The 15,973-nt window shown below is 34.6% G+C and overlaps 1 protein-coding gene across 1 annotated transcript in view; it reads right to left on the bottom strand.

Moving 5' to 3' along the window:
- Nucleotides 1-3,243: 3,243 nt before the first annotated feature.
- The window catches only part of LOC150104784 (uncharacterized), a 35,590-nt gene continuing 22,860 nt past the window's right edge, over nucleotides 3,244-15,973 (bottom strand). The window contains exon 2 of the mRNA XM_090395348.1: nucleotides 3,244-9,285. Within this exon, the coding sequence (XP_090251474.1) occupies nucleotides 3,396-9,269 (5,874 nt within the window). The 5' untranslated portion in view covers nucleotides 9,270-9,285 and the 3' untranslated portion in view covers nucleotides 3,244-3,395. The remainder of the gene's footprint in view (nucleotides 9,286-15,973) is intronic.

Raw genomic sequence — 15,973 nt, 5'->3', positions numbered from 1 at the left:
GGGAAGAGAACAAAAACAGAAAAATACATGTTTCCCTTGACAACAGATTTTCTGTGGTCGCAATCACTTCTGCAACCAATACATACTAGAACTTGGGGAAAAATATAAAATTAAATTAAAAGAGAAATTGCACGATGTGGAATAATCTAGTTGAAGATATCAGGTAGATAGCTGACTAGACTTCCACAAGCAAAGATCACATAAAATATTAATTTAGAACTCTCAAAGAATCACTAAATTACTAAAAATACCAGAGATCTGCAGGGGAATCAAGTTTATTGAAGCTGCATATCACCCAAACCAGCTGTCAGATGTTTTTCTTCAATTCATTCCATTCAAATTATACACAGCTCCATGAGAGAAAAATCTAGCTCTTGCCCATTTGACTGCATTCATTCATTCTCAACTTCTATGTCTGCTGCATCTCCATAAAATTAAATTTCCATCTACACCTCCTCATGTTTGCTAGTATCTACATCCACAAATTCTGAATCTCTCCTCACAATCCACATTCCAAATCCTAATATCATCTTTAACATGCCCCTTTGGACCTTCACTGTGTCGAAACGAAAACCAGATCTGTGCACAACAGTCCGGGTGAGGTAATATCAAGGCCTTGTAAAAAGGAAATGACTTCCTTATCCTTGCATGCCAATGTTCCTTTCAACAATGCAATTATCCTCTTGAGTTGTATTCTCAATCTGGCTCGTGAACTAGTTTACCTACTAAAACTCTAAAATCCCTAGCCTGATCAGTTTCCTAGAGCATCATCTCACCAATTTAATAGGCTGGTGATATCTCAATACACGAAAGTGTATAACTTATTCTTGCAAACACTGAAACGATAGCCCTTTTCGTATGCCAACAATTCCAACATATACAAATCATTCTGAAAATACTGAATTTCACTCATATTAATGATTATTCTGACCATCTTTGATTTATCAAGAATAGTTGTATATTACTAGTCAAATCCTTCTTGATATCATCAATGTAAAGATTTGAAAACAACGGATAAATTCTAATCACTGTGCACACGTAAATTTTGCAAACTCACCCCCCCCCCCCATATTCCACTTTTTGCTATCTGTCACTTTGCCATCCTATTATCCACATTGATAGTTTATAATCTAATCTTTTGACAGAATATAGCATCCATAGCCTTGGATGCTATATTCTGTCAAAAGCCGTAGCGAAGTTTACAAGTATCATAGCGTATTCGTAATCTTCGACTCAATTTTTTATAAAGTTATAATAAAATGTGAGCAAGTTGCTCATACAGGACCTTCCCTTAATAAACTAGTCCTATTCTTTTTTAAAGTATGGATTCTTCAACCCATTTCTGCATGTAAATTCTTCCCAACGTTTCACCACAACTCCAGAGTCACTTAGCCACCCTATTAGCTACACTGATAGTTGATAATCCATACCCCGACTTAGTCCAAAACGTCCAAAAGTGTCATGGTGTATCCATTATCCCTGGATTAACTATAAACTTACAATAAAATGTGAGCAAGTTGCTCATAGAGGGCCTTGCCTAAATAAGCTCGTCCTTGTCTTTCTAAAATATAGATTCTCCATCAAGCTATTTCATGTAAGCTTTTACCAACTTTACACCATTACCACTCGAGAAATAGTGAGGGGTTAACAGACCTATCGTTATTATGCAATCTTTGGCCCTGAGCTTATTCTGACTCAAATATTCTGCTGATATCCAATTAGCTCTATTGCAAATGCTTATTCATTTTACGCAAAAGCTCAAGTACCTACTCCTGATTTTCTTCTTGCAGGGAAGAGGTGGCAATGTACTCAAAGATCAGTACACCGAGTTAATCGGTATGACCTGTGTTGTCTTCGGGCCAAATAAACTATAAAACCAAGTTAATATCTCTTAACAAAGTGGGCACTCACTAGCTGAAGAATGTCTGCTGTATGTATATATAGCAGCATGCCATCTGCATTCAGTGATTATTCTTTCTTTTGTCATATTAAGTTGGAGTTCTTTTGAGTTGAATACAGTTTGCAAAGCAGTGCCCGTTTCTTTTAGCATTCACTTAACTTTCCATATAATGTTTCTACGCTTCTGTACTGCATTTTATAATTTACTATATCTTATCGCCAACCATATGATGAATGCAATTTGGAATGCCTCAGATTTACCTTTCCTGGCGCTGGTACATATACTATAATCTGATTAGGACACCAACAGTAACAGATTGAATTTAATGAGCGACTAATTGAAGAACCAACCATGGAATACTAGCAGCTCTTAAACGTTGTTCTTTAATGGAAATTATTAAATTAAATGCTTCAAATGACTACACGAGAGAGCCTAAACTATCCTAAAAAGTTTTGTAGTTCTCAGATTTTAATGCGATATTTTCGAAATGTGAAAAGCAAGTATATGTATGCTCGACAAATTTAATTTAATTAGATGGCTATATGGGAACACATAACTACATGTAAAGTTATTCCATGTCAGTTTTATACAATAAACATCATTTCTAATTTAAAATATCTACATAGACTTCAGGTAAAGCAAGCCTTCCAGAGACATACATTTGATTCCAATCACTGACTAAAGTAACTTTTTCCATGCTTGTTTCCGTCATCACCTTTGATTTTTTTTTTTTTTCCGTGGGAAAAGAAATCTGTTACAATCTGCTTTTAACTCGGAAAAAATGTTAGGGTGTAGGAAAACAAATTACCGAAACTATGTGCCATACCCTCTGCCCAAAGCTTCCAATCATCAGTAGCTATGAATTCAATTACTGGTCATAGTTTATTGTGGAATTTTCAGCTGTCTACCATTTTTCAAAAGCGAGACAAGGCTAAGATACCAACTTTTTTTTTGTTGTTTGAGAATGCAAAGCCCTCGGATAATTTATCTAATTCACATTGAAGGGCATCTTACAAATTGCAACTGCCTTGTGAAAACTAGTAAGAGAAACATCAAATCAGATGAATATATTGTCGAAGGAATGATTTAGCTCTTATACCATCGAATTCTAAATTAAAACAATTTATGAAAATAAACCAGTTGTTAGGGTTATGATTAACGAAAATTATGCTCTCGTTGGCACTTTGTTACACGTATTCATATTAAGGTGCTTTGACAATAATCCTGCACATGCGCGATTTCTAGTATTCCTACATGTGGTCAACACCATCGATGTTGACTAATTTCTGTAAACAAATAAAATGAAAGTTTCAAACGATTCAATTGACAAGTCCAGAGTTTAACCGAGTTTATTACAAAAAACTAATAATAATAATAAACTAACATATACACAATATGTAGAACCAAAGTGATTTCAATGGTTAAGAGAACTATGTACAATATATACATAAATGATATTTTAACTAAAATTTATGTGGAATAATTTAAAATAAAGCTACGCTGATTTTTTTAGTAATTGGGAAAGATATCCACTTGATGGCATTATCGCATTTCTACAACGAGCATCATCAATTACTGCTCTCCAGTTATGATCCTCTTCTAAAGATCTCAAATGTCCACAAATAATAAGGGACTGGCAAGCTCTTGTGATGGCTACATTTAGACGTTGTCTATTTCCTAAGAATCCAATTTTGCCATTCGAACTGCAAGCGCGCACACATGATAATATTACTATATCCTTCTCTCGGCCCTGAAATCCATCAATAGTATTGACTTCGATTTGTTTTTGCTGTGGTAATTTTCTTATAACATTTTTCAAATGGTGCCTTTGACCCTGATATGGCGTTATTATTCCAACTGTGTAGGTCTTTGGAATTAATTGAAATATCTCATTTAAAACCTTCATAATGAAATCAGCTTCGGCCACATTTTTCTTAGAGTTATCACTACTTTCTTTTCCGTTTTGAACATCAAATATAATATAAGGTTTAAGAGGACAGCTCTGATACCTTTTGTCGATCCTGGAAGGTGTTATCAGTTTGTTGGAATAAAAGTATCTTGATGGAAAAAGTGCTATTTGCGAGTGCATTCGGTATTGTTCAGCAAGCATAAACACAGGAGATTTCTTGTAAGTTTCCAAAAAATAAAGGTGAAGTCGCTCAAACATTGATCTCTGAAAGTTATTCTCAGCTGCAACTCTAGATAACACAGTTGCTGGTAGCTGTTGGTGATCGCCAATTAAAACTAACTTGGACATGCCATACATCAGCGGATTTAGCAATTCAGGTTCTGTGCACTGTGTAGCTTCATCTACTATACAGCATGTGAAAGTTGCAGAGCCATTTTTCCCAAATGTAGATGCTAATACACTTAGACGACAGCTGTTCAATGTTGATAAGATGATATCAGAATTCTTTAACACATCAATTCTTGTTTTCTGTTTCAGTGCTTGGTTATTAGGTTGCAGCTTAAACTTCACATTACTTTTCATTTCTAGAAGACTATTCAATTTGCGACAACATCTACTGAGTTCGCGCTCTTGTTGCTTTATATCTTTCTCAGGATTTCCTCGACGTTTCATCGTGTCTATCTTATGATTCAAAGTATTGATCGTTGTTTCAAGCTTTATCATCTGGGAATCATAGCTGGCCTCTTCTTGTTTAGACCTATCCTCAATAGTGTGACTTGTCAGATTCTCTAAACTATAATCTTTTAGGTCAGAATGAATATGTTCCAATTGCCCCACACGCACGAATCGTATTTTTCTCCTTTCGTTCTTCTGGAGTTCTCTTTTTAAATAAATAAGCCGACGTCCAAGTTCGTCTACAGCTGCATTTGAAGGAGCAGTTACCAAAAGTTTAATAGGTCGCTGTTCAGTTTGCATTCGCAATACTTGTTGGATTATACCAACTGTGGTGTGTGTTTTTCCAGTTCCAGGAGGTCCTTGTAGCATAATAATTTGAGGGATGGGATATTCACGAAGTACTGCATCTGCAACTCCAAGTATTGCATTTTTTTGCAAATGGTTGTACGAACCAAGCGCAGCAAAATTTTGCCTTAATGGCACTGTAACTGAACACGTTGCTTCGCGTGGTCTAAGAATGTCTCTGATTAGAATAGAATTTGGGAGGCTGATCAATGCATCACATTGTCTGAGTAGAGGCTTTAAATAAAACACAACATAAACTTTCATCAATTTCGTAATGTCCAGCTGAATTGCTCTAGATTTTGCCTTTATCTTCAGAAAAAGTAAAGAACTACTGCTGTCTTTAACTGCAGGATGCTCTGTTAGTGGAGCTTTGCGGTATTTAGTTCCTGGAGCGGCTTCAAATTTGTGTTCGGTAATATAGCCAAAAACTCGTAGTGCATTATTTTTGTGACGCAAATCCAAAGTGACTAAATATCCTTCAGAAGGATAGTGGTTTTGTTTTATGTCTTCCGATTTTACTATCGTTTGACATTCAAAAAGAATCATGTCATTTTCTACTGAATATTCACATACCGCAAGCAAATAATTGGGGTTGTTATTATTTTGTGATTCGTGAAATATAGCTTCCCAGGTTTCGTATAGCAACAATGAACTATATGAATTGAAATATTCATTGAACGTATTGTACGAATATTTTACCTCAGCTATTCCATTTGGTAGCAAAGGAGGTGGATAATTATGGTTAATCTGTTCTTTGAGCCATTTAACTGCCCAAGATAATATAATAATAAGAATTCGATCTTGACTTAGAGCAATTGTTGGTTTAATATAAGGTGGTGGTAAAGGGATCTGATTATTCCCAGGTATAGGCAGCTCCATACATGTTCTGGGATATCTTTGTACTGGTAGAGATACACCTTTGTTATTCATAGTTTTTTCTAGTAAATTCCTGGAGAGCATTTCTTGATATGTCCCCGGTAATGTACTTGAGAGATGTATGTCGGTCCTGGGATAATCTTTTTGCGACGGGTGTAATGCAATTTTGCTATTTAAGGGTTTTTCTAGCAAATCATCATTTAGCTGCTCTTTTTGAGATGGCTGTGTTAAGGTAACAGACTTCTCACTGGGCATATAAGAAAAATTCAGATGTGGTTCTGTAATTCTGTTGTGTGGAACAGTTTCAGTACTATTCAATGAACTGGACTTAAATATTTCCCCAGAATCTTCATCAATATCCATTGGCTGAGGCGTTAAACGGTCACCATTTAAAATCGAACTACCTTTATGCACAACAGCTTGATCTCCATTGTCAATTTCAGGACGTTGTGCCATTTCCATAGTATCCTCATCAATATCCATTGGCTGGGGTGTTAAGCGGTCACCATCATGAGAAGCATCATACTGAATACGTTTTGTACCATTTATGGGGATCTTGGGAGTTACAGAACTTTGCCTTGTCACTGTCTTACGAAGGGCACTTTCTCCTGTCAATCCTGGATTCTTACAATTTTCACTGTATAAACCTGAAAAGGCTGTTTGCTCATGGACTCCAGTGTGCAATGAATGATGTGGCAGCGATGTCTTTATTAGGGACTGTGCCATTGTGGGATCTCCTATCTGTGGTTTTCCACAAGCTGCCTGCTCTTCTTGAGGCTGCAGATTGCCTTCCTGCAAGGTCCTTTGGAAACTAAATTGTGGTACCAGATTATCAGAATGCTTTACATTTCCACTACTTTGATGACGGTTTTCGCAGATATTTTTCTGAAATTTGTTCATATTTTCATGCTTGCTACTAGTACGTCCTTGTTCTTGAATACATTTTTCACTAACGCTGCCAGATTGATAGCATGAATTTCGATTACGAACGAAAGCCTTCTGGACACTCTCACAGCAAGGTCTCTGAATACTTAAATCGACATCACTAGGATTAACTTTATTAATATTTACTTCAGATGTCTTTTTCTTTGGAATTTTATAGCTATTAATGAAGTCTGAAGGATTTGCCTTCGATTTATTGCGATTTGCAGCAGCTTTACTTCTACTGGATGGCCTGACAGGTCTCTCTTTACACATCTCTTCTGTAAGCAGTCGAGATCGAGAAGCAAATCTGCTAGTCGTTTGTGCATTTCGACTATGATCTGCAGACACCCTAGACTTTTTAGAATTCACAGTTTTATTATAGTTCTCTGAATTGCGGATCGTGTTTTTACCAGAAAAATTTTCGTTCTCTTTGCGCATATCGCTACCACCACCTGGAATTGGAATTCGATGACCCATTTTCTTCAATAAGCGCTGTTTCATATTTTCACGCTTTCTGGAAAATGTTACAGGCTTTACTATATGTGGTTCTGGTGCACTCCGATCCGCCTCCCACCGTTCCTCGCGGACACGCACATTTCGCGGTCGTTCAAACATTGGAAGTGGATCTGTCATCACTATTCTACCTGTTTTCTGAAACTTATTTTTGAATTTAGTGCTATCCGAGTTACTTGCATTTTTCAGTGAGCTATATTTATTTAAATAACGAGCGTTTGTTCGACTGTCTTCTACTTCCTTATTACTGTTGTCTGAATAAAATGACTGTGAAAGGACAGGGAAGAAATCTCCATTGTGAGACTTGTTGCTTTCAACATCACTCTGATCATCAGACCATTTAATTCGCTGTAGGAGTTCATCATCTGTTGGTGAAATACCACCAGGTGGCTGAACTACAGAATCTGATTTCCCAGTTACCGAAACTTCATCATCACTTTTACATATTTCAGTTTTATATTCTGTTAAGAATCTCCATTCATCATCATCATCTTCTTTAGGCTCAGTTTTAATGTTATTTACAAGGCATTCCTGGGACTGAATATATTCGTCATCATCTGATATGGTAATTACCTCCTCTTGTTGAGAATACCCACTACATTCTCGCTCGTTTTTGACTCTTGAAAGATCAAATTCAACATTTTCGTTATGTTCTGAAATGCTTTCGGAATTAGATGCGGCAGGTACAGAATGTATATTTCCGTTTATACAACTTTCATCAAGACTCTGTTTGAAACCTTTGACATGCAGCACTATTGGAGAAGCATGGATTTCAGTAGATTTAAAGGCATGATTATATGAACTGATTAAGTTCTGGCGTTCTGCAGCTTCTTTATGCCTGTATAAAGTACAGTCTGCATTAGAACTTTCAAATTTTCCGTTTATTTTTACATCGCCTTTCTGTTCAAAATCACTAGTTTCTGAGACGATTACTTCATCATCACTTAAGTTAACAATTTCTATCTGATTTTCCTTTTTCAATTCATTATCACCACTACAATGCTCTTTAGGAAAATGCCGTTTTCTCCTGCTCCACCCTGTAAGCTGATCGTTCATTCTAGGACTACTCATTTTTGAGTTTGTTTCCCTAGACAAAATGACATCTTCTAGCTTCACACACTTTTCAGGTATCTTTTTCAAAACTTCATTCTTAAACAATTTGCCAGATTCTGGATTACTCAATGAAATATGTTTTAATTTTTCTTCTTTTTGTTCCAGCAAAGGAGATTCTTTTACCTTATGAAAATAATTTTCCAATGTATTCACACAAACCTGGCTCGTCGTTTCGTTTTTTGCAATTGGCTGTTCATTCTTTACTGGGAAAAATCCTTTCATATCCTGTTTATCTTCATTCACGTGAACAATTAAGGGTGTACATGTAATATCAGATTCTGCATCAGAAGATTCTGAACTACTACTACTAACAATAACTCTAATAAATCTTTTTCTCTTTATAGGTGTCCTATGTTTAGATTTTGATCTTGAGGAATCAGGGATAAAGAAATTTTTCTGTTCCAATACAACATGACAGCACTTTAAGTCATACTTCTTTGTAAGTTCTGAATCATCCATTTTGCAATTTTTGAATCCAGTTTCAGTAGTCAGAAAGCCATTCTTATTAAACAATTCTACATTTTCAGAAGATTCTTTTATAAATCCCTGTTTATTAAACAAATCAAGATCTTCAACATTTGGTTTAATGTCTACAGGAGGCACATGATTATTTTCTCCAAGGACCCTATGGAGAGCCATCCTGTGTTTTGACCCATCTGAAGAGACAGTTTCTTTTTTACATAGAAGAAATTCATAATCTACATCTACCAAAGCATGGGGCACCCCAAGACCAATCTTATCTCCTTGTTCTAGAGGATGAAAAATTCCAGGATTCATCTTTATTCCATTAATATAAATTCCATTTGTACTTCCCAGGTCTTTCACCAACCATTCTCCATTTTCATTTCTCTGAAAAGTTGCATGTGCACGTGATACATGAACTGCACATTCAGGATGTGGTAATAAGCTCCTTCCAATAGTAACTTCACTCTTCTTAAGAAGAATTTTGAATTTAGTTTCAAAACTTCCTGCTCTTGTCAAATACCATCCTGCTTCCCCTGCAACTGAAGACATTTTTCATACATAACACCTGAAAATAAAAGCAAGTATAAATTATTTGGAACAGCATAGAAATTATAATTCTTCCCTAAAAATATGAAATAAAAAATGAAATTTTTAATGTTTTATTTTCTGGGTAGAAGAGATCAGACTGCAAAAGCAAGAAAATTGAGATGTAAATAATCATTTTGCAATTAAGAAATATGAGTAGCCACATATATACAAAAATAGTGCCAGGTGACTTCAGGGATTCTATTCAAATCATTCACTTTATTATGACTAAGGTGAATGCAAAAATGCAAATGAAGGCAGGTGGGGGGGGGCAGCAATTTGCAAGTGAAGACAGATACAGGTAGAAAAGCAAAGTGATAAGCATGAGGGAGTAATTCTTCACCAACAGCAACATTACTTCTATCACTTCTTCAGCATGGAAATTCCTACTTATTTCATTTGGTCTATAATTTGTAAGTTTCTTTTTGAATCTTACATGTAATGTATTTCATAATTTGACGTAATTTCACAATGACATGTCACTGAAGTAGTGACATGCCAATGAAAGGCAGCTTTCAGGACTATACTGAGTAACAGAGCATGATTCCAATCAGCAGTTACATTTTCTTGCACATTATGTTCTAAAACTTGTTAGACATGACCAATTTCAGCTGGTTTTGCATACTGAAACCAAGCTCATCATGGCTTGATTTTATTATTCACAATGTATAATATAATATATCATAATATATCATATACAAATATTCATGTATAAAATGAAAACCCATAAACATTAAAAAAAAAATTTAAATATTCTTTTGAAATGCACTGTATGTATTTAAAGTAATGACATTTTATTGTTGTTGAATAAATAGTTTTGAAAATTTGTTTTAATGACAACTATCTATGAAAAATCCAAAATCTAAGCTGCTGGTGAGCCAAAGGGAGGAGGAAAAAAAAAAAAAAACTGCTCTAGAGACTAAAAACACGAAAAGCCACTTCAGACATTCAATAGGCATAGTAATGGTTATCATAAAGCAATGAAAATCACTTTCACAAGAATCCATGATACAAAAGTTGTTTAGCAAAACATTCACTTATCTATTCAGGTCAGCTGATCTAACAGCTTTCTCTACTGACCAATTTAATTAACAACCACTAAGAAGTTTGTATTTAAGCTGGGACTGGGCAATTTTTTTTTTTTAATATTTTGTTATAAAATGTTTTAATCATTAGAAGGCAATAAAATCAGAACACTGAAGAATACAAATCAGTCACTGCCCAATTTATGAGGCAAATACATTCCTGAACAGCATAATGTAAATTTAAAATTCATACAATAAGTTCTCGTTTCATATGAAATAAAGAAAAATGGTAGGGTGTGTGCACACACCCACATTAGGCAAAAAATATACAGAACTATTTATATAAAAAGTAAAGCTCAAACTGTGTTTCTACTATAAATCTATCCAGTTAAATGCATAAGCTTATTTGCATATAATGCTTTTCTAGGCACACTCAAGCTGTTTAGAAAATATGAGATCCGATTCATTTCGTAAAGTTCTTCCTAAAGATATTTGATTTCAGAAATTTAAGTTGTTTACTCAAATGCTAAGAGGTTCCCAACACAATGGAAGGCCCTATGTTGGAATTCTATTTGTTGGCTCTGCACCCAAACAGAATCTATGTTCATAACTGATTTGTAATCAAAGTCTGGAAGGAAGACAAACTGTCACCACTTACTTATTAACCTATTTAAATAAATGTCGAGTTTGCCATGGATGTGAGGTGCATATTAAGATTGCAATACCATTGATATTACATTTGAAATATCACAGATCAGAACTGCATGAGTGATACAATTCATCCACATCAATGACGATGTGGTTAAATGATATGTTGAGTGGCACAAACTGCATGCAGTAATTTCAGGAATGTTAAAGTCACAAGAATGATTAAAAAAAGAGAGGACAAAAAGTGGATGCAAGAAATAAAACTAAAGACAAATTAATCAATAAAACAGATCCCCCCAACTAAATTTCTAAGGATACCATCTTATGTGGAAAAAAAACTTTACATTTATGTCACAATGGCATTCAAATCTACAGTAGTCAAATGGGGGGGAAAAAAAAAAGTCTCCTTTTGAAATAATGTCATTTTCTTTAGAATAGACATCAATATGCATTGCTTCCTCAGCATCTTATGATGACTTCTGATCCTGTAAATCAACCCCATTATATAAAATACTATTTACTATAATGCACTATTTTACTTTCAGACTGTTACAAAGGCAACAGTCTGAAACCCTAAAAATCATTTAGGAAGGAGAATCAGATAATGTGCCTCTCCATTCACACACATTAAGTCTCTTTACTGTATGCTTTTTGCAAGCACTTTTTAATAAGACTAGTATTTAAAATTCAATATTTCTCTGTCAAGTGTATGATATCATTTTGCCTTGCAAATAACTAAACTAATCTTTAGTTTTCAGCCACCTATTCAGTCATCTCAACTCCTATTCTTTGGAACATATAACCAATATTTCTCTAAAAACTAAACACTGATTAATATTTAAACCTCAAGTTATTTCTTCTATAATTAACATTCAATCTATTTAACAGTACTAAAATATCAGGAGTACCATACAAAAGCATCTGTAAGATGCCAGACAAACATCTACTAAATAATACATACACTTCTAGGGGAAGGGTGGGGTAAATTAAAAAAAAAAAAAATTATCAAATACTCAAAAAAAATCTTACAAAATTTCAACATCAAATTAATTATGAAGAGTATTACAAATTCATAATAAGCTCAACTGCACTACCTATAATGCAACTTATTTATGAAAATTATACTGTAGTGGAATATTCAAACATAGATACACACTCTAAACCATAGATATTTAACAGAAAAAAAGAGTTAGATTATGCAGACACTACATAAAAATCCAAAGCATTAAAAATAACAAATTCCTGATAAGTACCCTCAAGGGGGGGGGGGGGGTGTACAGGATATGATAGTACTACATGAAAAACTTACATCATTACTAACTTCCTATCTACAATTTTCCTACAAATCAATCTCCTACCTGTCAAGACTCCAACATTTTTACCTTCTAAGTCACTTTTTATTGTATCAATCCACCTATAGCTTGGTCTTCCTCTGGGTCTTTTTCCTGCCAACCTGGCAGAGAACACCGTTTTGCTAATCTTTCCTCTCTCATTCTGTTTAAGTGACCATACCATCTGAGATTAGCACTGCTAACAAATTCCTGGATGGTAACAATGTTAAGTTCTTTCATAGTATCTTCGTTTTTAATATGATATTGCCACTGATGCCATCTGTTCGTGCCTCTCATATCTGTGGTCAAGTGTTTTATTCCTAATCCGGCTCTCGATTCCATACGTAAAAATTGGTTTGAACACAGCCTTGTATGCAGCAAATTTAGTGTTTTGACTAATTTCTCTCTTATTCCATATAAATTTATTCAGTTCACTTCCTACTATACCAGCTTTGTCGATTGTTATTTATTTCCATATTTAATTTACCATCTTCACTAAATATCGTGCCTAAGTAGCTGAAATGTTCTATAGGTTCTCCATTCACAATGCAGTTTGATGTTTTCAATGCTTCTGCTTATTTTCATTGTCTTTGTCTTGTTATTGCTAACCTTCATACCAAATCTATTAAAACAGTTATTCAATTTGGTCAGGGAATCTTGCAGACCGTACTGAATTTATTTAGAAGTATAACATCTTTCACATAAAGTAAAGAGCTGAGATTAATATCTCCAATTTTGATATCAGGTTTAATACCACTTTCCTTCATAATGTGATCTATATAGATAATAAATAACAGAGGGAGGGGGGGGATAATGTGCATCCTTGTCTGACATCAGATTTAACATAAAACCATCTTTCCTGTACTTCCTTCAATTCTAACTGCTCACCTACAACTCAAAAACTAAGTATTGCTTAATATAATGCTCCATTGACACCATACAACTAGAGCATTTTGAATAGCTTTTCTCTTGGCACCTTGTCATATGCCCTTTCCAGATTTGCAAAACTTAAATACAGAACTTTGTTATATTCCCACAATTTCTCAACTATTTGTTGTAAAGTGAAAATCTGATCCTGACAACCTCTATTTGGCTTGAATCCAGCTTGTTCTTCACCAAGCTTCCTTTTTGCAATCCTTCTCAACCATTTCTCAAGTATACTTCCATAAATCTTAACAAGAACACACACTAGGGAAATACTTCTGTAATTCTCTCATTCAGTTTTATTTCCCTTTTTATAGATGGGTATAGTTCGCCCACCATTTCTAGATCCCTTCTTGGCTTGGTGCCAAGAATACTAGTAGCTTGATTTTTGTTGTTCTCTTTTTGCATTATTTTTTTATTATTAATTTGTATGATGGATCCAGTACAGTCCACAAGTTCTGTTGTTACACGTTTCAGTAGCTCTTGCAAAAGAATATTGAATAATATGCTGACATTCTGCGAAAAAGAATCGTCAGAAAGCCATCTTCTTGTTCCCCTTTCTCAAGTCATAAAACGTGTAAGTGCAGGCATATCGGGGTCGACTGTTAAAAGAATTCGTAGGGAATCAAAAGGTGAAGGTAAGCTAAAATTTAAATCTCCTAAAAAAATAGCACCAGAGAAAGAAAACCATCGAAACCGTAGCTTTGAATGATTTTGATGTAGACGTTATAAGAAGAGCTATTCACAAATTTTACGTGGTCGAGAAAAGAGTGCCAACTGTTCCGAAATTGATTCCTGTGCTTAAAGAAAAAATTAATTTTCCTTGGAAAAGAGAAACTTTAATGAAAATACTTCATGAAATCGGATTTTGTTTTAAAAAGTCCCAGAATAAAAGGAAACTTATCATGGAGCGAAGTGACATTGCTTTATGTAGAACATACACTCTACGTACATTTTTCCAACTGTTATACAAGCAAAATAGTTACACTTTAAAAACAACAATGTTCGTAAAAGAAAAGCTAAATTTTCCGACCTGTAATAATAAACAAACTCAGTTTGTTTATTATTACATCCCAGAAGACAGACTAATTACCCTATTATTGGAATAGATTCTCCTTTTTCTGACATGCGCAGAAGTGTCGAGGGACCTCAAATCGGTGGGCGAACTATACTATGAGGGCTCTACTTCAATCATCTGAAATTCGTCCCTCTGTTCAGGCCTTCTGAACTATGCAGTGCAGCCACTGAAAAATTTATACCTCCATACTTGAGCATTTCTTTTCAAATATCCTTTACTCCGGCTACCTTTCTGCATTTCAGGTTTTTGATGGCTTTTTCTACTTCAAGTATGGATATGTATTCCTGATTGCATGCCTATTGAGTGTTTTTTTACCAATGTGCTGTCAACTGCTTGTTTCAATTAGCAATTTTTCAAAATAATTACTCCATACATCATGGATATCTTTTTCACCAGTTTTCATGTCACGTTTATCATCTCTAATTCCTTTTATAGCACTCTTTCCTCCATTTCTGAGCTTTTTCAACAGCCTCCAAAATACTTTGCCACCACCTTGATATTTATTTTCTATATTCTTACCTAAGTCTTCATATGACTTTTGTTTAGCAACAGAGTATTTAGCTTTCTTATATGTGTCTCTGTATTCTCTAAGAAAAGACTCATGAATTCAGCATCAATATATAACATACATAACTTTTAAAAAAATGTTTAATTACACTTCAGGTATTGTCCAGTTATTTCTGACCTACACACTGTTCTTAATACCATTCATGGATTACTGTGCCTAGATATGATTTTCTGATATGATATGATTGGCGGAAAGCAAAAGAAGTAAGGCATGTCATAAAAGATATCAGGATTATGGAAATTTTTTTTTCAATATGAACGCTACAAATTCAAAGTTGCAAAAGAATTATACATTTCAGTTGTGTGGATGACCTAAAAAGAATTGTTCCTCTGAAATGCCAGACTAAAACATAGTACTTTTTCAAGCAACTTCAGACCTACAAATCAATCAGGATGCAACTTCCACTGAGTAATGAAGATTACCTGCCACCTAAAGACTTTTGCAAATGCCCATGCCACAGTGGGATTTAAACCCACAGCCTATTAACTGTTCTTGGATCATAATATGATCCAAGAACAGAGACAGTAACTATCAACAGAAAAGTGGAACTAACAGAAGAATTTAGTATCATAATTATTACTGAAACAAAGAGAATAAGTGAGTTCCTCTAAATAACCATTAGAAGATGTTATTCAGGCAAAAATAATCATGGAAAAGAAGGAACAGCTGTTATATTCAATGCTAAACATGAAAATATTTTTGAATGGCAGGTAATATCAAGTATAATGATGCAGGAAAACATCAAAATGAGATATTTCACTATTGGAGAATTATTTGTGTCCATAATTCAACAGAAGGTTCTATTAAGGAAAAAAATTTAACTTTTTGAGACAAAAGAGAAGGCAACTGACAGGAAAAGATGATTCTCATTAGAGATTTAAATAGCACAACAGGAAATGAATTCCACATATAGAAATGTTTTGGGAAAATCTGAAGCAAAGAGCAAAACTAATAATGGTAAATATTTGCTGGATTTCTGTTCAGAGCTTCACATCAGTCATTAATAATATCATGTTCCAACAAAAGACAAGTTCACGAGGAGAGAAGATACAAGAAATGATGTTATTGCTGATAGCAAAGTGATATCTTCATGC

This window comes from Typopeltis vanoorti, chromosome 7 (assembly GCF_054136105.1).
Source record: "Typopeltis vanoorti isolate ZY-2024b chromosome 7, IOZ_Tvanoo_1.0, whole genome shotgun sequence".
Lineage (NCBI taxonomy): Eukaryota > Metazoa > Arthropoda > Arachnida > Uropygi > Thelyphonidae > Typopeltis > Typopeltis vanoorti.
This window is presented reverse-complemented; position numbering and strand designations above follow the sequence as displayed.